General features: G+C 38.7%; 1 protein-coding gene across 5 annotated transcripts; it reads left to right on the top strand.

Moving 5' to 3' along the window:
• Positions 1 to 213: 213 nt before the first annotated feature.
• PANK2 (pantothenate kinase 2) lies at positions 214 to 23246 on the top strand. 5 transcript variants are annotated; one of them, XM_031949755.1, is made up of 6 exons: positions 540 to 620; positions 11817 to 12070; positions 12644 to 12820; positions 13960 to 14083; positions 18923 to 19048; positions 20496 to 23246. In XM_031949755.1, the coding sequence occupies exons 3-6, from the start codon at positions 12717 to 12719 to the stop codon at positions 20544 to 20546; spliced, it is 405 nt and encodes a 134-aa protein (XP_031805615.1). In that variant the 5' UTR covers positions 540 to 620; positions 11817 to 12070; positions 12644 to 12716; the 3' UTR covers positions 20547 to 23246. The 5 variants fall into 5 exon arrangements, with proteins under 5 accessions (XP_031805611.1, XP_031805612.1, XP_031805613.1 ...); XM_031949754.1 differs by lacking the exon at positions 540 to 620 and adding an exon at positions 12463 to 12508 and having other exon boundaries at positions 11960 to 12070; XM_031949751.1 differs by lacking the exons at positions 18923 to 19048; positions 20496 to 23246 and adding an exon at positions 8757 to 9109 and having other exon boundaries at positions 214 to 620; positions 13932 to 14013.
• Positions 23247 to 24768: the final 1522 nt, after the last annotated feature.

Here is a 24768-nt window from a genome sequence, read left to right on the forward strand (position 1 = left end):
GACAAGAACGTGCCTTTCTCGGTCCCCCTCCTTCTCTTCCTGCCGGTTTGGCTCCCTCCCCCCCGCCCACCCCGCGCCTCTCTCATTGGACAGCCATGCAATCACTCTCCCCCCATCCCGGGAGCCCATTGGGCGGATAGCCGCGATTGGCTCGCTCTGCGCCGGCGCATGGGGAGGAGGCCCCGCGGAGGGCGGGGCGTCGGCTGAGGCAGCAGCGGCCGAGGAGGGGGAGGCGGTGGGCACGGGGGGCTGGCTCGAGCGGGAGAGGCGGCGGCTGCAGCTGATGGGAGCGGGTCGGCCTGGAGCGCCTATGGAGCATCAAGCTAGGGCCTCTGCTACCGCAGCTGGTACTCCCCCAGGGCCGCCGACCTCCGCGTCGTCCTCGTCCGGAGAGCCGGGACCCGGGGGGCCGGCGTTGGAGCCGCGGAGGCGAGAGCCCGCCCGTCGCCGGGCCAGCAGCACCTCGGCCGCTTCCTCCCTGCCGTCGAACGCCGCCGCGACCGTTGACAGCCAGTGTCGGGGAGCGGCGGGCGGCATGAACCGGGAGCGACCGGGTTCCTACAGCGGCGCCACGCACGCCACCCGCCAGCGCCTGGAAAGCCTCAAGAAGAACCGGCCGCGTAAGTGATGCCCGGCCCGGCCCGGCCGGCCCCGCCGCCGAGCCCCGGGCCCGCCCTCCAGCCCGCCCGTCGCCCCCCGGTCGCCCCCAGCCCCGGTCCGCCGTTTTTTTCCCGCGCGCGCGCCCCCGCCCCACTGCGGAGGCCGGCGGAGACGGGGCGCGCCCCCGCCCGCGTGCTCGCGAGCCTCGGGGTCGCGCGTGGGGGCGCGCCTCTCCCTTCTCCTTTGGCCCCGCCCTCCGCGTGTCGCCCCGCCTATCTCCGCTTCTTTCGCTCCCTCTTCTCCCTCCCTCTTCGCCCCGCCCTCTCCTTTCCCTTCCCCCTTCTCTGTTCCCGCCCCCTCTTGTCCCTTTTCCTCTGCTCGCCCCGCCCTCTCCTTACCCCCTCCTCCTTTCCCCGCCCCCCTTACCCGCTCTTCTGCTCGCCCCTCCCCCCTTCTCTCTTCTCGCCCCGCCTCCTTCCTCTTATCTTCCCCCTCTGCTCGCCCGTCCCTCCCTCTTTCTGCTCTCCCCACCCCCTCCTCTGCCGCCATCCCTTCTCCTTTCCCCCTCCTTCCTCCCCCAGCCTCTCTTGCTTTTCCCACCTCTTCTTTTCTTTTCTCCTCCGAAAAACCCCGAACCCTTTTACCTTTAGCTCCAAATTTTGTGTCCCCCGTTTTACTCCCTTTCATTTCCCACCGCAAGTCTCCAGAGTCACCGGGGCGGTAGGGGTCTAGGCGGTGCCCTGGCCGAGTTGGAAGGACTTACGGGGTCCTGAACGCCAGGCCCGAGGACCGCCCCTCCCCTGGGGAGACGAGCGGGGGAGGGGCCAGGCATTGGCCTTCTTGGGGCTTTTGCCAGGCCTGGGGGAGCTCAGTTGGGAGGGGCTTCCCCCCTCCCCAAGTAGATTTCTGGTTCGGGCTCACGGCCCCACCCTAGCGGGCGAGGTGGGAGGAGGTGGGTCGGGACAGTTCTGCCTGTTATTGCCGAAGGGAGGGGGGAGGGGGCTCCTGGAACCTTGACCCTGCTGTCCCCTCCCCCCCCTTGCCCCTTCCTGGACGCTGGACACTAAGCACGCCTCGCCCCCACCCCTCCTAGGGCTTGACCTGCAGGTGGTCATCCGTGGATTCCCTCGATATTTGCCTTTTGTGGGATTAAAAACCCCTTCTTGGAGGCGGGCACTCTCCAGATGTGCCCTGAGAGCTGCTCCTGCTCGGGCCTGTTCTTCAGGGGCCTGTTAGTGTTTCCCTACGAACAAAGACCTCTCAAATCCTACACCTCGAGCCCGGATGGCCCTTCCCTGCAGTTAGAGAAATTGCCCGCCCTCCTGAGCTTTTAAACTGGGAGAAATTCTGTCTCTCTCCTTGGCTGAAACTAGTTCTTAACGCAGATGTGATGGTTAGAATAAAATGGCTTGGCCACATAATCTGAAATCCTCAGCTGTGATCCCATTGCATGACACCCCGTGTTGCATGACAACAACTTTGAAGCAGTTAATCAGGAACTTTATATTTAATAACAAAATGACTAGTTAAGCTTAACATTTAAATTAATTTCAGTGCATAAAACTTAACTTTCCGAAGGGATTCTTTGTCATGAGGCCAGCTTTTTGGTGCATATATGAGGGGGGAGGGGTGAAAGGGTCCTCAGAAGAGTTTGGGCCAATCCCCATTTTTTGTGTAGTCTCCTTAAGCTATAGTTTTACACTCACATTAACATTTCACTTAATCTCAGAGGTTGGCTCTGAGAGTGATGCATGTTTTTACTGCTAGTCATTTTGCTTCCTGATCTTAATGAATTAGATGTTGTCTCTCACTTCATGTCCTAGGAGTGAAGAATTACATTTACTCCAATGAGGTGATAAAAATAGTGATTTCCTTAAAGATTCTATAATGTGGAGATGTCCCTTCATCCCATATGCAGAAGAAATAGCATTATTATAAAGATAGAGCCTGGACTTGCGGTTTCATTAGTAGAGGGAACCCTACAAATCCCCAGCCTGCTTAGGAATTTTCATCAAATGGAAACAATGAAAACAAATGTCCAAGTTGCAGACAGGATTGGACTAGAAAGTGAATTTAGCATGAGTTTACACACACATATATATATAACTATGTCTGAAATATGAGCATGACTTCCTAATCCAGTATGAAACTGAGAGAAGATTCACTTGTGTACCACAAGTATTGTAGAGAGCAAGTTTGAGAGAATATAGTTAACAATTAGTGTTTTTGTAGGAGATCAAGTGAGTTATTCTCAGGAGAAGAAAACCCGCCTTTTGTTTATTTCTTCAAGTGTTCTTACCTGAGTGACAGATCAGGTTACCTTATTAGGCCCACAATACAATTGCAAAAAACCATTTGTGCCATGTTGCTGACCTTGCCTTACTTGCCTAAAAAATTGTTGACATTTGAAACTTGCTAGAGCTACGATCATTTATGTTGAAAGAGGAGAGAGAGCTTTGACACTTTATTGACATTAAATTGTGCTGATTTTTATTTTGCTGGATAAATGACTGGGAAATTTGGAAGATTTACTTTGATTTTTGATCTCTTATCCTCTTCATTGGTGTGTCTATATAAGGGTGAAATAATGTGGCTTTTAATTTGCTGCCTCCTGCTTTAATATTCAAATTACTTGAATGCATGTAGTATTTTTCCTCTGAATAAACTTTATAGTTTGATAGTACCTTATAGATGTTGAGGCCTAGAAAGCTTATGTGACAACTTGAAAACATTAAGTTGGTGAAAAACTAGGAGTAGCAGCAAGGTATACATCATCCTCCCTGAACAAATAAAGGTTCCTTATTTAAAGTGGGGAGGAGGGATTAGAGAAAAAAATAACTATATATTCAAGGAATTTGAGTAGGATTTGGAAGTACAGAGTAATTAGGAGGAGCAAATTGAGGTCTACAGAAGGAACAAAGGCTGGGGGTAGGGGTAAGCATGCTATATTGGGGGGGGGGTAATAAGGAAACTAACAGTTTCACTCTTTTCTCTGAGAATTTGTTGGAACTTAAACTGTAACTAACACAGGAGGTGCAGCAGGTGCTTTCAGGCCTGCTCACTGAAAAATGAGTCCAAAGGAAGATGTACAAGCTAAGGGAAGGCCGAGGCGGATCTCTTCCCAGATTCTAGGAGAGGTTAAAAAAAAAGATGCCTGTGGCTGAGGGTGAGGAAGGCACACCTGGCATATGGACAGGAGCGCACTCGAGGAACTGAGGCTCAAGTAGTGCCAGCCTTGCTGCAGTGTGCCCGTTTAATAACTTGGTTTTAAAATAGCTCCACACCTCTATTCCAGAGTTGATTTGAAGCTTAAACACAGGTCTACTTCATAGACCCTTGTTTTCTCCTTTTGTTAGTACTACAGAGCCAGGAACCTGCACCAAGTTATAAAATGTTTGCCAAATTGGGGCAAAGAGGAGTGTGGTGAAGCTTAAGTTTGTTGGGAGATGCCATGGCACTTTGCATTCTCTCTAGAGCCTTCAATTTAGTTGGAACTCTAACCAGGCTTGTGAAAAAATGATTAGTTTTTTTGCTTTTAAATAAAGTGTTTTTTTTTTTTTTTTGCCAATTTTAAATATACATAAACCTAAAGCAAACATGGCTTGTCTTCTCACAGAAAAAAACAAGGAATATAAAACGTTGGCAATATCTAAATATAGTCAAAAGGAAAGTGAATTATATGGTGGTAAAATGTTGTAGTGCATATTGTATTTTAGGGGCTTCAATGGTCTGCACATAGGAATCATACATTTGAATAATAATATAGCTCCAGGTTTCAGCATCTCTGCCCTCTTGTTTATCTGGAGAGAGGACAAGTAAAAAGAACTGTATATTATGTTATCAGACACATCTTACTTAAATTATAGAGAGAAGAGAAAAACCATATTTAGTACTGTAGGCAGTAAAAAGAGTGGGGGGCGGTGAAGGAGGAGAGGATTTTCCACATTGGCTCTTTAAAAAGCCATTTTATGTTTAAAGCTTTAATCCAGAGTCTCTCAGGATTCATAACTTGATGTCTCCTTTTCCTTATGTAGTAATTGTCTTTTTGAGTCTTTGAGAGCATTTCTTCCTTTATGTACTTGTGCTGGTAATTGGAACAGTTGAGATGTATGCTCTCAAAACACTCATCGCGCTGTTTCTTTGAATAATGTTATATATTATCTCCAAACAAAAGCTTATTGGAGACTGCTGTGTTGTATATACGTTGATTCCCTGATTTACTACCCTTTTTGTGGAAGCAGAAATAAGCATCTCTCATTATTTGATTACCTTTTATTTATATGTTGCATATGGAAACTTAATGATAATGTGTATGGGTTATACCTTTCCCCTAAGGATGGTAAATAATGCTTTAAAAAATAACGGGGATATTAACTTATTGTGATAACTGTATAATTTCCATTGGGGAAATGATTCAGAATATAAACGCCTTAGTTTATTTCAGAAACTCAGCTTTTCCAAAGGGAAAATTCTAGTGTGAAACACTAAAATTCTGCCATAATTAATGTAAGGGCAACTGTGTCACTTAATAAGTTAAAAGGAATTATTTCAAGGAGGTAAAAGTGTGAAGACTTTTTATTGTATAGTTTTGCAAGTAACAGCTTATCAAGAAAATTATGCCAGCTTTGCTTAGACCTTGGAAGATATGAATAATCCAGTAGATTTATTAATGTTGTCTTGACTTAATTTTACAAAGCAAACTAGAGTAATGATATTTCCTGAGCTTTTAGATTGGCAAAACATTAGAAAATAATGGAATTATAGATTATATAGCAGATTAAGTTTTAATCATCAAAAAACTTAACTACTAATAGACCTTTCACCATAGCGTTTTTTGTGAGGATGAACAGTTTGATCCATTATTAAAATGAGAAACCATGAAAAGGCATATATGGTAACTTTTATTATCCATCTTCTCTTTAATATCTTTTTTCCTTTAATCTTTCCTTCCTTTCCTTTAATATCTTTATCCTTTTCAGAAATACTGAAGTATTTCTACTTTAATTTTCTGAAAAATTCCAATATTTAATTTGTCAAAAGCAGGGTGCAGGTGTTTTGAATTCTCAGGTATATGTAAGTTGCTACTTTCAAACAGTAAAAAAAAGCTAACAAGTTTAATAATGTACATATTTTAAAGTTTTATGGACATGGAAACTTAAAGTAGGAGAAATTAATTTGATTTATGTAATTAACAAATGGAGGTACCAAAAGTGTCAATGTGGTTTTAAGATATTAAAGCTTAAAATGTTTCTGGAATACCTTGTATCATTAAGCAGAGACCAGAGTCAGGAATTTAAGTTAAGTGTTTGCTATAAGTAGCATTCAGACTTTTAGCTCCGTTTGCATATGGGTGCACTCTGTATTTTTCTTATGTCAGATGAGTGAAATTCTGGGATTTTAGCAGGAATTAATTTTGTTTTATTAAAAATTTAATAATAGCTTTAAAAAATTTTAAATAATAACTTTTGCTTTTATGTAACAATAGTTTTTCAACATTCATCCTTGCAAAACCTTGTGTTCCATATTTTTCTTCCTCCCTTCTACCCACCTTTCTTCTAGACAGCTAATCCAATAGAGATTAAATTTTGTGTACAATTCTTCTAAACATATTTTGACATTTATCATGCTAAACAAGAAAAATTGGGTCAAAGGGGGGAAAAAGAGAGAAAATAAGTAAACAACAAAAAAGGTGAAAATACTATGTTGTGATCTACATTTAGTCCCCATAGTCCTCTCTCTGGATGCAGATTACTCTTTCTCTTTCAGGAGACTATTTTAATTGGCCTGAATCATCTATCGTTGAAAAGAGCTTGGTCCATCACAGTTGATCATCACATAATCTTGTTTTCTCTGTATACTATATGTTCTCCTGGTTCTCATTTTACTCAGCATCAGTTCATATAAGTTTCTCCAAGCCTCTCTGAAATTAGCCTGCTGATCATTTCTTACAGAGCAATAATATTTCATTACATTCATATACTGATTTATTCAGCCATTCTCCCACTGATGGGCATCCACTTGATTTCCAGTTGCAAGGATGAATTTTAATTATGTGTAATTTCTGATCTTCCATTTTACATATAAACCTAGATAGAGCTTTCGTATTTTTGTACTTTAAGAGGATGTATTCATGTGATGGACTGCAGAATATACATTTTTAAAAATAAGATATTGATTATACTCTTTGTTACTCCAGCATGGGAAAACTTGACTTTAAAGGGTAAACTACTCTTAATAAAAAATGATCTTCAGCCTCAAGGAATATAAAATTGGATTCTCAAACTCTCTTTACTATTTAGGATGATTTAAATTTCTTCTTCTGTTGATACTTTCAGACAACTTTTATTTTGTTTTGCGACTTTCTTTTGAATTTCTCAACTAAAATATGAGGTCAAGTAGGTTTTTTTTTTCTTGAGCAAATAAATGTTTTGGAGCATTTGTATTGTTATGGTCTATGGTGTGAAAGGGAATTTTAAAGGTTGGGAGAATAAAATAATAGAAAACTTTTGTATATTCCTTAAAAGTTGATAAAAGCACGTCATTTGGTTCACTAAATTTTTTTATATGTGATATCAATGTAAGATCCTTGAGTTTTAGGGACAGTTTTTCTTTGTTTTATAGATGGTTAATGAATACTTGTTAATTGGTTGGTTTTACAGGATCCTTTATGGCAGTGCTACATTGCATGTATAGATAATTATGTTCTGATGCTGAGATCAGTGGGGCTTTAATGAGGCAGAGTACCAAGCTTCACATTAGGAAGAATTGAGGGCAAGTCTCAAACCTCTATTTGCTTCAGTTTCCTCATCTGTAAAATGGGGATAATAATATCTCCTGGGGTTGTTAGGGAGCTATATAAATGTTAGTCGTTTTTAGTGTATGAGCAATAAGCGGGAAACCAAAATGCTGTGTAGGCTTAGAAGGACAAAGGGAAGGTATGTAGGGTGTTACTTTTGATTGCTTCTGTTTTCTGTATTCCCTTTTTAAAAGAATATTTTTTGCACACGGTGGCAAAAGTGCTAGATTTAGATTAGGGTTGTATTCCCAGTTCTGTTTCTGACTATACTTGATGTCTCTGGGTTTAGTTTTGTCACCTGTAAAATGATCTCTTCCAGCTTTAAACCTTTGATCTCATGATATATATATATATATAGTTTTCTTTCATGCTTTTCTTTCTTCACACTCGCCTTTAAAATCCCCCTTTTAGGTAAACAACCTGTCCAATTCAATTCCTGTTACTAGTATGTTTTTCTTAGATTGCAAACTTAAGTCCTGGCATTCTTTATTTCTGGTGACCTAGAAGGACAATTCAATTGCACTAGAATTTAATTTTAGCACTACCTTTCCCTCCCCATTGTAGTTAAGCTAGAACTATATAGCTCTCCTTCCCTTAGGCTGATAGTAAGGAAGAACAGCAGTCCTAAAGCCATTTTTCCAAATGTTTGTGTTTATGATTCATTATTTTAAATATAGAAACTGTTTGACTATGAAATTCAGCATTGTTTAAATCATCCTATAGATTAATAGAGCGCTCATTTTATTTTCTAAATTTGACCTTTGTCCTAGTTTTGTTTAAATATGTGATTCTGAGATTTTATTTTACTGTGTACTTTTCCTTATACTCTGAGATGAGTTTCTGTTTAGTTGTTTTTAAGATCTGGTCCTGCTTGAGAAATTTTAACTATCTCAGATCACTGTATCTTCCTGACTGTTAAAACTTAAATAAGGTAAAAGTTAGCACAAAGCTGCCTTCAGAGAAGTGTGCCTTCTTTTTGATCGGAATATGACTTTTTAAATTTGATGTTCTCTAGATTTGTCAATTAAATATGAAAATGAGAGGAACTTTATAATTTAATTGTAAAAGTATGGACAGTTCCATTTAAATTTTGACCTTTTTAAAATAGTGCATTTTACCACCAAATAGTGCCTATGCTAAGAATATGTAATAAGCATAAGATTATTCTCCAGAATTATATTGGAAATAAGGTAATTAAAATTTTTGCAATCCACAGTCACCTTGTAAAACTGTAGGGAGTGAACCTAGATTGCTTAGTTTAATTGGTAGGCAGAATTACAATTTATCGTTGTTGGTTATTGCAGCTGCAGAAAAAAATAAGAAATTTTTTTCTTTTTTTTCCCTTTTATTTCCCATTTAGTCTTTCCGTGGTTTGGCTTGGATATTGGTGGAACCCTGGTCAAGCTGGTTTATTTCGAACCCAAAGATATCACTGCTGAAGAAGAGGAGGAGGAAGTGGAAAGTCTTAAAAGCATTAGGAAATACCTAACCTCAAACGTGGCATATGGGTCCACAGGCATTCGGGATGTCCACCTTGAATTGAAGGATTTGACCCTGTGTGGACGTAAAGGCAATCTACACTTTATACGCTTTCCTACTCATGACATGCCTGCTTTTATTCAAATGGGCAGAGATAAAAACTTCTCAAGTCTCCACACTGTCTTTTGTGCTACTGGAGGTGGAGCATACAAATTTGAGCAGGATTTTCTTACAGTATGCATTCTTTTTTTAGCTTATATACAATTTATAGTCTATAATGCTTTGTTCTTAAAATAGTACAATAGGTCATGGTGGAAATATTTCCATCTGCTTCATTATTTTAAATCCTGGCCTTCTAAATTTAGAGGGGTTTTTTTTTTTTTTTTTTTTTTGAATCAAGTTCAAATTAATTTTGATCTGGAAATAAACCAATAGCAAAGTGGGACTGTTAAATATATGTAGCTTTTGGCTTCTTGATGTGCAATGCAAGAATCAGCCCTTAAAGTATATATATATATATTTTTTTTGGGGGGGGTCTCTTTTTTTTTCTTTGGTCTCTATGATGAATATTAAAAAAAAAAAAAATAAACACAAACAGAGAAGAAAATGCTTGAAAAGCAGTTTTCAAAGCTAAGACCATATATCCCAGTCTGTAATCTTTACTTCCTAAGTTATTTCTAGAATTATTACCAAATGACTCAATTTTATTTTTTAAAGAATTAATGGAAGACAGGGAAATATTAATTGAAAAAATACAAATATTGTCTTCAAATAAATTATCTTAGTAACATTAGCCTGCTCAGTCTTACCTAAGTTCCATGTTAGAAAGAATGTAGCGAACTTAATTGTTATTTGAAATTTATGTTTTTGTGTCTTAAAACCAATATTACAGAGAGCAGACTAAGAACAGATTTGTGTGTGTGTGTGTGTGTGTGTGTGTGTGTGTGAGAGAGAGAGAGAGAGAGAGAGAGAGAGAGAGAGAGAGAGAGAGAGAGAGATTGTAAAATGCAATAATAAACAGAGACTCTGGAAATCTTGATGTTAGGTTTTTTGGTGATTTTATTTAAGCTTAGTCACCTTACCCCTAAAATGAGAGGATTGGACTGGATGATTTCTAAGGACTTTTTAAAGTTCTCAGCATTCTAATTCTATAGAACACAAGTGTAATGGATGTTAGGAATGAATAAAAGAATGTTTTGAGGAGGTATGCTAGAAAACTCTCCTTTCCTTCCTCTTACATTATCCCTGAAGAGCAAAAATCTTTTGGGTTGAATAGAATTGATGTGCCACAATGTGATGTTGGCCTAAAACTGTTGAGCTTTTCGGGAGGAGAAATATTTGACATAGAGAATATGATTGTCTCTGAATTTCCCTGTAATATGTCATGATGGTGATAATAGGTTACATTCACAGAATACTTTGTATAGCTAGAGGAAGTGGCTGTGATATAGTGAATGATGCACTAAAAGCCTGGAGTTCACATCCAGCCTCAGATACTTAGTTATTTCATTTTGGCTGCCTCATCTGTAAAATGGGTTGGTATGGGATTCCAGTGAAATTATATTTGTAAATTACATTATTTGGGACGTTGCAGGGACATAAATGCTTGTTTCTTTCTTTCCTTTTCTCCTTGAACCTACCAGCTCTGCACTGGGGACTATCGATCAAATGACCATTTATTTTTATTTATCTTAGGATATTCTGAAAGGAGTAGATCATCTATTTCTCCTCCAAAAGCAATGACTTTCAATGAAGTAGCATAGTAATAAAAATAATAAAACATTTCCCCATAAACATTGAACTTAGGTCCACAAATAGAAATACTTTTCCTGTGAAGAAGGGACTTATGGGAGGATCCCATGTGAGGTAAGATGCAGTCAGGTTCATGCTTCTGGTGCCACAGAGCTGCCCAAATCTGCTGGTGGTGTTGTTGCCTTGCTCTCTGCTGGGTCTGTTCCCTGGAGGAGTTGGCTCTGCTTAGCTGGTTTCCAGCTTTTCATCTCTCTTCAGGCCCCTCAGCTTCTGTCCAACATCCCCAGACCAATATCTTACTTTAAGTATGCTTCTCCCTAGCCAGTAGAGCTGCTCCTCGGCCAACTCAGAAGTTGATAGTTCTCATAGGCTAAGGTCAGATCTCCTCAAACTGCCTTATAGTATTCTCTGATTCCCTTAATTCAGCTTTCATCTGATTTAAGGACTGAGGACCTCTTTAAGTCAGTTCTTATCTCACTTGTTAGTTTAGCATAAATACTCCCAGTAGCAGATCATCTGATGGAAATGCTTTTGTTGTATGCTTTTTAAACTTGGAAGTATTTTGTTTAGATTATTAGAAATAAGCATCACTGGGCCACATCCCTAACCTTTGAGGACGATTTCATAGTATTAATCTTAACTGTGATCTATAAAATGCTATCCCTTTGTCTCTGCCTCTTGATGCTTTTTTTAGTGAAAGTATAACTAACCTGAATAGACCCTTGATATGGAGTGTGTTGAATTTAGTTCTTTTGTTTATAAGTGCAATTATTTGTGGGTGTTCTGTAACAGACATGTTGCGTTAGTAATTTTTAAAATATATTTTGCATATGAAAGGAATGACTTGTTTTCTACTTGGCCAGTTAATAAAGATATATTTGTTTTTAGCAGAAGAAAAGCAGCTTAACAGACCTGCTTGAGCTTTCATTTGCAGAATATATTTAGGTGTGTGGGTTGTTTAGATTTCATTGTACAGCACAGTCTTCTGTTCCCTTCCCCCAATCCCTTCCCCAAACAGATTGCTCTTTGTCTTCTATAAAACATATATTAGTTCTATACTTTAGTAACTAGCCTTGATTTCACTTGGAGGGGAGGGGGGAAGGACGCGGCAGGGAGGTACTCTTGGAAGGATTTGACTTTACCTTTAGCATTTAAAAAATTTTAGCCAATTTTTTTTATTTCATTACAGATAGGTGATCTTCAGCTTTGCAAACTTGATGAACTAGACTGCTTAATTAAAGGAATTTTATACATTGATTCTGTGGGATTCAATGGACGGTCACAGTGCTATTACTTTGAAAACCCAGCTGATTCTGAAAAATGTCGGAAGTTACCCTTCAATCTGAAAAATCCTTATCCTCTTCTTCTGGTGAACATCGGCTCTGGGGTTAGCATCTTGGCAGTATATTCGAAAGATAATTATAAACGTGTTACAGGTACCAGGTAAGGTCCATTAAGCAAGTAATCAACATAATTTTAATGTTAGCTTGGTTTCTAAAGAGCTGAAAAGTATGCTTTTTGAGAACATTTTAAATCATTTCACCATATGATACATTAATTTTTTGTTATTGTTGCTAATACCCAGACTTTTAGTTTAATGCTTTCTTAAAAGTTTAGAGTTTCCATTTTCTTGACATTCTTCATTTGTCTGAATCTGAGATGAGATGAACACTCTTAAGATTGTTCAATTGCAAAATGTGTCATAGGTTAGTATGCCAGTTGGGACACTCACTTCTTCCTTTACTTATTGTCTTGGATGATTAAATGGTAAATGTGTTCTGAGCATGGAGATGAATTGTCTTAAATGTTAACATTTTTGTGTTGTTTGCTCTTAGATGTGACTGGCATCTCTATGTTTCTGAATTCTCTGGATAAACTGAGGTGTGGGGGTTCATGGTTCCTTGAGGGGGGTGTTTTTAGTTACATAACAAAGTTCTTCAGTCTTTATTTTGAAGTTTGGAGAAAACGATGCAATGTGTGATACTGTTTTTTTTTGTTTGTTTGTTTTAATCAAAGTCTTGGGGGAGGAACCTTTTTTGGTCTTTGCTGTCTTCTGACTGGCTGTACCACTTTTGAAGAGGCTCTTGAAATGGCGTCTCGTGGAGATAGTACCAAGGTGGATAAACTCGTTCGAGACATCTATGGAGGGGACTATGAGAGGTTTTCATTGCCAGGCTGGGCTGTAGCTTCTAGGTAAGACTTGCTATGGGAGAGGTGGGAACCTCAAAATATTTGGAAATAAAATATTTTTATGTTGGCTTTGTGACTAGGTTTAAATTTAAAAATGTGACTATTACATTTTTGAGCACCATTTTTTGATAATTTTTCTGATATGTGATTGCACTATAGATTATTATTTCAGTGTGTTTGCAGTGTTGAATTTGCATTAATCATTGTAGTTGTAGTTAACCAATTTAACTTTTCTAGCACCATTATAATTGTAGATATCTCCTGATTCCTTGCCAGAGGTGTGAAGGTGGAGGTTCATAGAACATCATATATATTTTCATTATATTAATTTATTGGGCTCTCATTGATTCTTAATTTTTCTTTTCATTTTTTGTTATTGGATAGGCTTCTGGGAAAGATAAAGGGAAAAATACTAGGAGAAAATTTAGCTGAGATGAAAAGATATCAATAAAAATTCATTTTTAAAATATAGTAAAAGAAAAAGAATTTTCAATATTACACTAGTTTTAATTCTTCTGAAGTTTTTAAAGAGATTTGATTCTATTTAAATAAAAACTTTAAGAAATGCCAGAAGTATTGACTAAAAACTCTGATTCTCCTGTATTCATTAAACCTACTTTATGGAAATTAGGAAATAGACATTTTTGCTTCTTTCTGCATAGCAGGTTTGTGTTACACATCTTGCTGTAACAATCCAAATGGAACAGCTAGCTAGTTGAGCGGTTAAAAAACATCCTCTTTTAGGATTGGGGATGGTACAGGAAGAGAAATGGAAGCTAAGAGGTTCAAGGCCATGAATCAGTCTTCTCAGACGTTTCCTCAGGGACCTAATGAGGGCCTAATGAACTTCAATGGACTGAGATGATAAGCAAAGAAAAGGCTCAGTTGAATATTTGGATTTTTCTAATTTCTAATTATTAAAATTCCAATGCAACCATATTACACAGCTGTCTTTTTGTTTAAGATACGTTTGTATTTCAGTTGACACAAATTTTTGTCTTTGACTAATTTCCCTATAGTTTTAAAATAAAAATTTTATTTCTTTTCAAAATTGAGTTTAACTGTACTAAGTTTCCAATACCTTTTGCACTGCCTTGTTTTTCCCCTCATGTAGTGCTGGGTTTTCAATATTCTCATTATAGTTTTGGGAACATGATGAGCAAGGAGAAAAGAGAGGCTGTCAGCAAAGAGGACCTGGCCAGAGCGACTTTGATCACCATCACCAACAACATTGGCTCAATAGCACGCATGTGTGCTCTTAATGAGGTAATAAAAAGAAACTAATCTCTTGGTGGTACTTTGAGAAAGAAAAGAGACTTCCCACATGCCGTGAGGCAAGTTTCAGATTCTGGCATTAATGAAGACAAAAGTGACATTTATAGAAGGGGGAGGGAGAAGGGAGAAGACAGCAGGTGCTGTGGGGGTTGGGGGCGGGCTTGCAGTGGGGGAGCAAAGTGGGGATCAAGGGAAGGTAAGAACCTGCTGGGAGGTGGAGGAAGAAGGGAGCCTGAAAACTGGGTCGCTTGCCCCAGGAGACTCTGGATGGCTTCTCTCTCTTGGTGCTTTCAGCTTCTTTACAGTGCTGCCTTGTTGCATTGATGTCAAGCAGCATTGTACAGGGCTATGAAAGAACCAAGACGGATCTTCGCTGCATTCGGGCAATAAGAGTGTTGTGTAGTTTAATGTTAAAGAAGCATTTAGTCTTTTAGGGTTTGTCTCCTACATTTGAGAATCTGTTTGAAGTCAGCATTCAGTAATCTGATAATGGTGTGTCTGGAGTTGGGAAGACCCGGGTTTGAATTCTTGGGACTGTGGGCGAGTCACTTAAATCCTGTAAAGCCTCAGTTTATCATCTATAAAATAGGGGTGATAACCTGTGCAAGATATTTCATAGAGCTGTTATAAAGGTCAGAAAACCTTTAAGTGCTCCATAAAATGAGTTATTTTTTCAGATTTCTTCTCTTTATGTTAGCACATTTCTCTTAGTGTGGAGTGAAGTGTGAGAGGATGGAGTAGAGGCCAGTGTTCTGAAAACTTGTTGATAATGAACCTGAGCCTCGTCTTATCTTACCAGCCATTCCTATTCCTTCTGCATTGTGCTGAAGCAGACAGTATCAGGGGTAAATGAGAAGAGGTTTTGGGGGGAGGAGGGTATAATGCTACCGTAAGATCAGGGGAGAACTGGACTTCAGAAAAAGCAAATGGTAATTGCCCTGCCAGGGGTAGGAGGCAGAAGCAGGGACCTGTTCAAGTCAAAGTAAGGAAAGTTTTTGGTCTTAGGCTCCTTGGCTGTCTCCTAATGCTGCTTCTGTCAGCAGAAGGGAAAGGGAGAGATGGAGACTGGCCATTAGATGACCTCCCTTCCTGTCTTCAGAGTGCTCTGTGTTCCAGAATTGACCTTCTATGTGTGTGTCTGCCCCTTCCCTTGGTACTTGGGGGTGAGAAAGCCATCTGCTGTGGCTGCATGTGGCTGACAGGGTGGCTTTTTTAGTTTCTTCTGTGGCTTGCTAACCTCTCTTCTTCCTTTCTTTTCCTATCGATAGTTTTAAGTATCTGTAGGTTTTAATTAAAAGCCCTTACAAGCAAATTTTTCTTTTGTGGCTTATCTTGGAGAGAGGTATCATTTGTCACCTTATTTTCCTAAAGAGCCCTAGATGTCCTAATCTCCCCTTTGGGGACAGGTTTAGTAATCCATTTTCTTTTAATCAAGGACCAAAAAGAGGGCACCTAGAGTCCCATTATTCCAAGAGTTCCTGGTTGACTATGTTGCCCCCTCCCTCATTTTGGGAATGAAGATGTTTGGCACAAAGCTCCTGAGAGTGGATTGATTTAAGACAGGGGTGGACCCTGATTCAGTTTTTTGACCTCAAACTTAATATTGGGGAAGGAGGAAACAGAGCAATAGCCATCTCTGCTCTTTACCCTTCTCTTTTGACCTTCCCCTTCTTTCCAGTTTCAGAAATCCTTGCTTTTACAGTGAATTAACTTTATTTTTGTAAACAACTTGACATGGACAGTGACAGTTATATAGTATCCCATTTAAGATGTAGCAGACAAATTGTAAATTTTGTTTCAGAAATTTGGCTGTTTGGGTACACTCTAGCTTCATAAAACAATCTTTTAACTTTGAAATTAGAAGGGAATTTGGACATAGGTATTTATTAACATCATAGACTTGTAGAACTGGAAGATATCTTAAAGGAGATTTTCATATCCAACTCTAATTCCCTTCCCCTTTCCTCCTCCCATAAGGTGAGTGAGGTGTAGAGAGGTTGAAGTCCTGGGATTTGATATTTTGTTGGACAGAAAACTGAAGCCGTGGCTTCTGGAGATTAATCGAGCCCCCAGCTTTGGAACTGATCAGAACATAGGTTATGATGTAAAAAAAGGAGTGTTGCTTAATACCCTGAAGTTACTCAACATCAGGACAAGTGACAAGAGGAGAAACTTGGCTAAACAAGTAAACAAGTCTTGGCTAAACGCAGAAGAGACTTTATGGTCAGGGTTCAATGAAAAGACTCAAGAGTAAGCTTGAAAGTTAGGTGAGCCTTGGACAGAGTGCCTCCTGTTTGACTTGTTCTCGTTTGGAGAGCTGTCCCACGTGGTCGGCATTAGAGTTTGTAGTCTTGTCTTCTTCCTAGTGGTTTTTCTTCATTCTTTTGAACTCTTAAGCAGTGTTGCTTGTTTTGTCTGGAAAGTCTTTGCCTTCTTGAAGTTGCTGAGTCTGTTGCACATATAATGGAAGATACCTATAAAGGGCTGGGTTGTGTGCTCTATGCATTCCATTCCTCATGGCTTATAATTCAGCTGTTGGCTATTTCCTTACATATGCTTTGGGGGAACAGTGTCTGTCTGTCTGTCTCTCTCTCTCTCTCTCACACACACTTTTGCTGAGGCAGTTGGGATTGCAAATTGCCTTAGGGTCACACAGCTAGGAAGTGTTATGTCTGAGGTCAGATTTGAACTCAGGTCCTCCTGACTTCAGGGCTGGTGCTCTACCCACTGCGCCACCTAGCTGCCCCATCATACACATATATTAAAATGAATCTGATTTTGTGAATTTGGGAGTCTTGTCAACACGAATTAAGTATTTACTATACTGTAATAATATATAGAGCTTCACTGTGTGCTAAGCACTTTACAGTGATTATCTCATTTGATTTTCACAGCAAATTAATCCCATTTTACAAATGAAGTTAAATGATTTGCTTAGTAAATGTTTGAGGTTAGATTCCAACTCAAGATTTTCCTCACTCTAGGCCCAGTACTTTATCCACTATGCTACCTAAAAACAAGCAAAAAAGCTAGTCAATTCCTGCCTTCAAGGAGCTGAGAATGGGGGAAGACAAATTTGTGTATTCACTCTAACTAGAAAGTTTGTCTGTGCTCTCCCATCCTGGGCGTGTCCTCTCAAAACTTCACTGCAGGGTGTTCAAGCCCACTGGACTGAAGGTCTTCCTTTTCTGCCCTAGGACAACCCTCTGTCCCTTTACCTATCGTTCCTCATCCTTGCCTTGTGAATTTAACTTTGGGTGTTCCAGGCAAGGAACACATTTGGTGTTTCTCACTGGCTACACATGGTAGCCTACTCTCACTTACCATAAATCAATAAGCATTTGTTAAGTGCTTTATCTATACTAAGCTCTGGGAGTATTATCCAATGAATGACACATTTTCTTTTCTTATGGGTCTTATCTTTTACAGTGCATCTCTGTTGTCTCCATGTGATAGTTATTTTTTTTTTATCCTCCTTAAGAGAAGTAGATCAGTGGAATGAATTAAATAAGTAAACAGACAGCAGTCAAGTGTTTGATTAACAAGAACACTGTCCACTAGACAAAGGAATGCATTTGGTAAAAACTGGGAGAACAATTTGGTGAAAAATAGGCTTGGAATCAGTATCTCTTAGATGTTGTAACAAATTCCAATTGGATTGTATCCTAAATATTACAGGTCATAGCAGAATAAAATTAGAAGAGAATGGGAGATTATAACTTTAACAAATCTGGATAAGGAAAAAAAATTAACCATATAAAAGGTGAAGTTTATAAGAATTTGCTTTATCTGGACAAAGTTATAAATTCACTGGTGGGAAGTGCTGACTCCAGCCAACCAGCAAAATGTTCTCTTTACAAAGTAAGGACTTTGGCATATAAGAATCTCCTGGCTTCAAATGATGTGATCCTAAAACGTAGATCCTTTTTTTTTTTTTTTTTTTAAACTGCAACCCTCCTTGATTATGGATAGAGGGGGGAGAGGCTGTTTTGATGTTTTACCTTTGTTGTAGCATGTTTTTGGATATGTTGCTTTTCAGGTTTAGTGGCTGCTAATATGGAAGCGTTTGGTGTTGGGAGTGTGTGGTTATGGCTGAAATAAGGAAGTCCACCCCCTCCGAGTACTTTTTTACTTTGGAAAGTGAAAATTAGACGTTTTTTAAAGGGTGAGCACCCTATATTTGAGAATATCCCCGATGTGCATTCATGAGACCTCACAAATCGGTGTATCTTTAGGATGTGAGCTTTGAAGTTCACTTTAGGGGGTAACTATGTGGCACAGTGGATAGATCTGTGGAGGATCTCAGTTCAGATTCGGCCTCAAATACTAGCTGTGTGACCCTGGGCAAATCACTTAATCCAGATTGCCTCCCCCAAAAACAAAGGGGAAAAAAATCCAACAGCAGACAAACTTAATTTTTATATCACCATGTTTCTTTCCTTTAAACCATGAATTAAAATTTATTTGCATTTTTTGTTGTTCTTAAAGTAGTATAATAACTAAGACAAGTAACTTAAGATAATTTAGTTTGTTTTTGTAGTGAAGGGGAAGGAGATGGAAGCCTATTTTCTGTAGAGGTGTCTTTCTTCATTTCTGGCATGCTGTGAAATGGGGACTTAGAACTGGGAAAGCCTTATAAAATAGCATAAATAAACTCATGAATGGTAATATCACCCTGAAACTCAAATGCTTTTACTACTCAATCTTCCCCATCTACCCTCAGAATGTTTTATTGATTAAATAGTCATAAAGATGCTCTTTGTATGTGATATTTAAAATGGAATGGTAACTATGTTCAAATCTAATTCCCTTTTTTTCCAATGTGCCCAGAATATTAACCAGGTGGTATTTGTTGGAAATTTTTTGCGAATTAATACCATTTCCATGAGACTTCTTGCGTATGCTTTGGATTATTGGTCCAAGGGGCAATTGAAAGCACTTTTTTCAGAACATGAGGTAAGCCCATTTAAAATAACATGAATAAAACTGAAGTGCATGCTTAATATTTTTCTATTAATAATTTTTGAGGTATAAAATAATGAGCATTGATGATTTTCATTCTTTTGGGGAGGAAGGGCTCAACATGGGGTCAGTGAATGTAGTCTAAGGTATGTAGCGTTAAAGCTAAAAATGGTTTTGGTGTATTGAAAAAGAAAATTCCCAGTTTTTGGCTGAAAATAGAGAAATTTTGTATAAATAGCCTGCTTTTTCATACTAAAATAAAACAAAATCATTACGATGGTTGCATCATTTCTCTGTGGTTATCTTGCCATTCTCGAAGTTATGTCTGAAGCAGGAAACCTTTGATACAAGAAATCTCAAACCATGCAGAACAATTAGAAATAATCTTTATATGAAATAAGATCCAGTGTATTTTCCACAGACCATTTTTTTTTTCTTTCTGTATTTATTTATTGATTTTAATTAAACACGTATAGGTTAATAAACAGAGTTCAGAGTTAATAGGTTGGTGTTAGAACATTTATTAAAATAATGCCGTGGTTTAATAGAAACAGCAAAGAACCAAAGAATTAAAATGCAAGCTAAAATCCCACTAAAAACCCAAATGTATCTGATGTACTCATTCAGTAGCTAACTAAAAGGCCCAAGAAAGACTCAATGTAAGTAAATTTCTTAAATGTAAGAAAGGACTGCAAAACAATTGGAAATTTTCAGTTATCAAAATTATGGGATTTGCCTTTTGTATTCTTTTCTGAATCAGGAAAAAAAATTCTTTTTGAATGTTATGTACCATATGTATAGAACAAGATAGAAAAATACATTATAAACTTGTAACTGTGGGTGTAAATACATTATCTTTCTTTTTTTTTTTTATAAGCAATAGGTTGGCTATGATATATACATAGCATGGAACTATTAAAATAATAAAAAGTATACAAAACGCATGTCAACTATATGGTAGCATACAAGCAACATTTCCAATCTACCCATTCTAAAAAATTACATAATACTGTCAGAAAAGTCTTAAAACTACATATTTTAATAAGAAGTAAATTCAGTAAAGAATGATAATACTGAGAACCAAGACATTCAGAGATTTCAAAAGTCATGCTTTTTTTATTTCATCCAAAATTACGTCAAGTAAGTTTTCAAAAGTTTGATTAGAAATGTCACACATATATTTCATACATTTACTTTCTTCCCAATAAAAGCTCTTTGATAAATATTTAAAATGTCCAGGTTTATCATAGTTGAGATGAAACTGGAACATGTATTGGTGACATTTTAGTACATGAAACTGTTCTTGAAATTAGATTTGGTAGTTTCATTCCCATTACCTTCATCTCCCAGTTATTTTTTAATTTTAGTAATTATTTAGGAACATTCATTTAAATCTTGGTGTACTTTATTAATAAGTATCTTGGCTTTTTTGCCTTTCTAGGGTTATTTTGGAGCAGTGGGCGCTCTCCTAGAACTGTTGAAATTACCCTGATCTGTTGTCTGAAGTTACTACCAGAGCCTTCTACAACCACAATGGAATATGCAGACTTTTTTTCCCTTATAAAAAAAAGAGATGTATTCCAGTGGCTTTTATGATAATAGAATATAACCTAAATCAAAGTGAGAGAAAGGACAGAAGTATTTTTTAAGTTGTGAAGAGAAATCTTGAGTTATGTCAAGAGAAACCTCTAAAAGAAATGAATATAGAGGGGTGGACTCTGCCCATTCATTGAGTATCCCCTGTTTAAATTCATTCAGTAAAGTCACGTTAAACCTGCTGTGTGGAAAAATAGTGTCACTCGATGAAGCCTCTTCAGGGAAGCTGGTCTGGCTTCAGTAGGCAGCTGTTCAGTGTCTCATCCAGAATGTTAAATGTCAGTCACCTTGTCTGTATTCTAAAATCTAATCACATCTTTTGTATAGTTGCTCTTGGGAATCTTTTCTCTCCATGTTATTACTGAAGTGTTGGTTTTTCAGGCTTTTGTGTTGCTGAGAATGTCAAGCTGTAACTATGATGTGTGTATATGTATTTTTTTTTTTTTTTAAAGTGTTTTATTCTGAAAAGTTCTGTGTAGTCAATCCTTGGGTTTAAAGGTTTCTGTGCCATTTTACTCAACTTGAAAAACTTGTTTAAAAAAGGCAATTTGTCAGATTACATTATAATATCTTAATCTTGGGCTAAAGTATTTTTTTAAAGCATTCCTCTTAAAAATGGCAGTGTTTCCTTCCCTTTTTTTGTGGATTGGATTATTGAGACGTTTTTTCAGTCACTGGTAATATGTGTATAGTATGTATAGTTATATGTGGAAGAACTAATGGATAAAGCAACCAGTGTCTGATGTCGACTTAATTTAGGTTACTCAAAAAGGCAAGCAACAAATAAAAATTGACAAGTTGTCAGGAGGTGGGAACTTGGGAGACTACTTCAGAATTCAGTATAAAATAGACTAGAGGCTTTATTTGAAATTCTAACATTCTCAGAGAAGTATTTTTTATAAGCTATGGAAAATATATGCTTTGCTGTTTTTGAGAGTAATCAGAAGAAAAATTCCTTCAGAGGCTGGCAAAGGGAAAAATACTAAATCTTACTTGAATTTCAACTTTATATGGAGGTTTGGTGAGCCTAAATTAGCCCAAATGCTAGATTTTCTGAAATTACAGGATCAAAATTCGTTCTCCCCCAAAACATAACAACTTATTAAAGTTGTTTGACAACGACCATTGCTGCCATTTACTAATTTAGAAGCAGGTAGGGCATTTTGATGGGTCCTTCTCAGCACAAAGTGCTATCCTCACTTAGGTTCGTGTTTCTCTAGTCAACCTTTCCTCTCCCTCCTTGAGGAAAATCTGTAAAGGAAAAAGTCTGGGCACTAGTAGGAAGCCAGGTAAGTCAGGTTGGGGATCAAGAAGAACTGATAGGTGGAATTTTGAAGATCTCTGGAAAAGTTCCTTTATATGAAGGAAGGGAAACTTCCCTAATCCATCCTCTGTAAGATTTAAGTTGATGATTTATTTTCTAAGAATTGATAAGTGAATGGGACCTTGGCATTACTTAATTGGTGCTGATGCTGTAATTAAGTATCAGCTTCAAAAGATGGCCCAGGCTGAAGTTCTGGCCCTCAATTTAGGTACCAAGAGGACTTGGAGCAAATATTCCTGACGAGGAACTTTTATTTTAAACATGATTTTCTCTTCTAATTGTTTGTGTAATGCTTTTCTTAATGACTCAATCAGTATTCCTACAGTTCTAAGTCCTGACTTTTTTGGGGGGTGTGGAGAGGGGCGTGTTCCTGGATTAGGGAACAAAGATCTGGTCTCTACTTGTATTTAAATGATTAACTGTCTATCAGTTCTTAACCTAACATCATCTTGCTAGTTTTGAATCAGGTGTCTCACCAAGAAGCACAGCCGCTGTTTTGTTACAAAATATACTGTTCTCTAGAGGAAAAGTATAATGCTCCTGACCATTTGATTCCTACCACTGCTGCTTTAACACTATGCTGAAATACCCCATTCCATTTTCCTCTGAACTTAACACAGTGTTTAGTGTCTAGAAACCCCAAGTCAGGATTTTTGGGTGCTACATCTGTGCTGGTCAAAGCATCGGTCCCAGTTAGCACCAGCTACTAAGACAGTTTCATTGGCAAATGCATTTTCCTGACCTCTTCAGAAATTCCTCAGAAAAGATCAACGAAGTCTAGACAGCACCGATCGGAAAAGCCTGTGAGGAATTAGGTTTGGAGATGTGGGAAACTAGTCCCTTGGAGTTTACTCTTTCCCCTGTATTAGATTATAGGATGCACAGAAGGATATCAGGATGGTTTGCAATGTTTTCAACTGACCAAGCACCAGAGTACATGCCTTATTTTTGTCTGTCCATTCATCCTCTCCTTACTACCGGTGTACATTCTTAAGTCATTTGGCCTGGTGCAATTATGTATTTTACTAGACCCTGGCAGTTGTGAGCAAGAGTTACAAATACAAAGCCTGAGCCTGCCCTCACCATCATCTTTTACCCTTTATTTTTCCACTTTGCCTGCTTCATCAGTGTCTGTATACCTGTATACACAGAACTGAAATACTGGAAATAGTTTTGGAGAGAGCCAAGAATTTGGCCTTTTTATTTTGAACATTGAATTTATGTATGCATGATGTATTAAAAACTTTTTTTGTAAAGCAGTTTTAAAAAGTTCACTGTGGATACACTTATTATGATTATTTTTATATTCTCTTAAATTATTGAATTAATTGATCTGCATCTCTGAGAGGGAAAGAATGAGTACTATTATCCCATGGAATCGGGGTGAGCAATCATGGGTTAGATACTTTCTCAAGCCAGGTAACCGTGGTCATCTTCAGTTGAATTGTAAAAATCTTTACTGGGCAGAGTGTTGGACCAGACTGGATCCTGACCGACCCGAGTTCTGTGAGAAGGGGGCACATTAGTCCCAGCAGTTGGAAAGGGCTTCCTGGATGCTGGGCCCTGTTGAGGGACTGGGGATGTGCTGAAAATCTCAGGTTTCTATTCTAGTGGGAGAGACTAGAAACATAATTAGATAGAGGCAAGGTAAGTAAATGGGGAGAGGCTGGTCTTCCAGGAGATGCCTCTTAGAGAAGGTGGGGTTTGAACTGACTTTTAACAGGAAACCAAGAAGTGGTTGAGGAGGGGGGGAAGAACTTGGTCCTGGAGCTAAGAGAGCCACTATGGGCCAATATGGTTAGAACTGCCCTTTAAGAAAAGAACTGGCAAATGGGCAAGAGAATTAGTACAAGTCAAATTCATATTACATATTTCCATTGGGCTGGAACCGTTCAACATATTTTGCATAATTATAACATCAAATAGTGCAAAGCTTTTTCCCTCCTATTTTTAAAAGTTTAATATTTCATTTTTTCCCAGTTTAACATGTTACTAAAACTTTTGAGTTCTAGATTCCCCTTCTCCCCTCCCCTCCCCATTGAGAAGTAAAAAGCTTCTTAAACTCTTGATTACTGCCCCATATGGGGTTGTGTAACTAACTGAAGGTGGGGGGTTGCAAAAAAAAATTTTTTTTTGGTGACAGTAAAAGGAATGAACACAACCAAAAATTAGAAATCAAATGTAATGAATCTGAGGTGTTTCTGGCAAGGCTCGCCAGTGTTGCATTGTGCAACTTCACTGTGGCCTCCACTCTGATCTCCCAACATCTGCACCTTGTACTTCGAGTGCGCGAACACTGCCAGAACACCTCCAGAAACACCGTGGCTCAGATTTGAGATGGGCAAAAAGGTCATAAGTGGAAGAAGGACTGAGGAGGTGTGTTTTAGGGGGAGGGTTGGTTCATGGGACCAGGTGATAACCTGAATTAGGGTGGTCTTAGTGTGAGTGAAGAGAAGGGAAGCCATTACAGCTGAGAAGGCTTTGGTTGTGGGCTAGATATGAGGCAGGGGAATGAAGAACACTAGCCTCAGAAGGCGACTTGAGAAGGTGAAAGGGATTGGGTGAGCCATGAATTATGTGGTGGACATATTGAATTTGAAATTTCTAAACATCAGTGATTTGACATGGGAACTTTGGACAGAGAATAGGGATGGGTCTTAATGATTGGAAAATAGTCTGTTTTATAGAAGTACTTGAATGGTGGGAGCTGAGGTATAGCTAGAAAGGGGGGCCCAACAGAGAGTCTTGGGGGACTCAAGTGAATAGGCAAGAAATGAGGGCCTAGGAGGACTGA

This window comes from Sarcophilus harrisii, chromosome 2 (assembly GCF_902635505.1).
Source record: "Sarcophilus harrisii chromosome 2, mSarHar1.11, whole genome shotgun sequence".
Taxonomy (NCBI): Eukaryota; Metazoa; Chordata; class Mammalia; order Dasyuromorphia; family Dasyuridae; genus Sarcophilus; species Sarcophilus harrisii.

What these genes read in the sequence shown, in the direction of transcription:
- PANK2 (XM_031949751.1), top strand. Translation starts at nt 284, where the DNA reads ATGGGAGCGGGTCGGCCTGGAGCGCCTATGGAGCATCAAGCTAGGGCC. An exon ending in TTGAGCAGGATTTTCTTACA is followed by an intron (nt 9,110 to 11,816) that starts GTATGCATTCTT and finishes ATTTCATTACAG; the next exon opens with ATAGGTGATCTTCAGCTTTG. An exon ending in AAACGTGTTACAGGTACCAG is followed by an intron (nt 12,071 to 12,643) that starts GTAAGGTCCATT and finishes TTTTAATCAAAG; the next exon opens with TCTTGGGGGAGGAACCTTTT.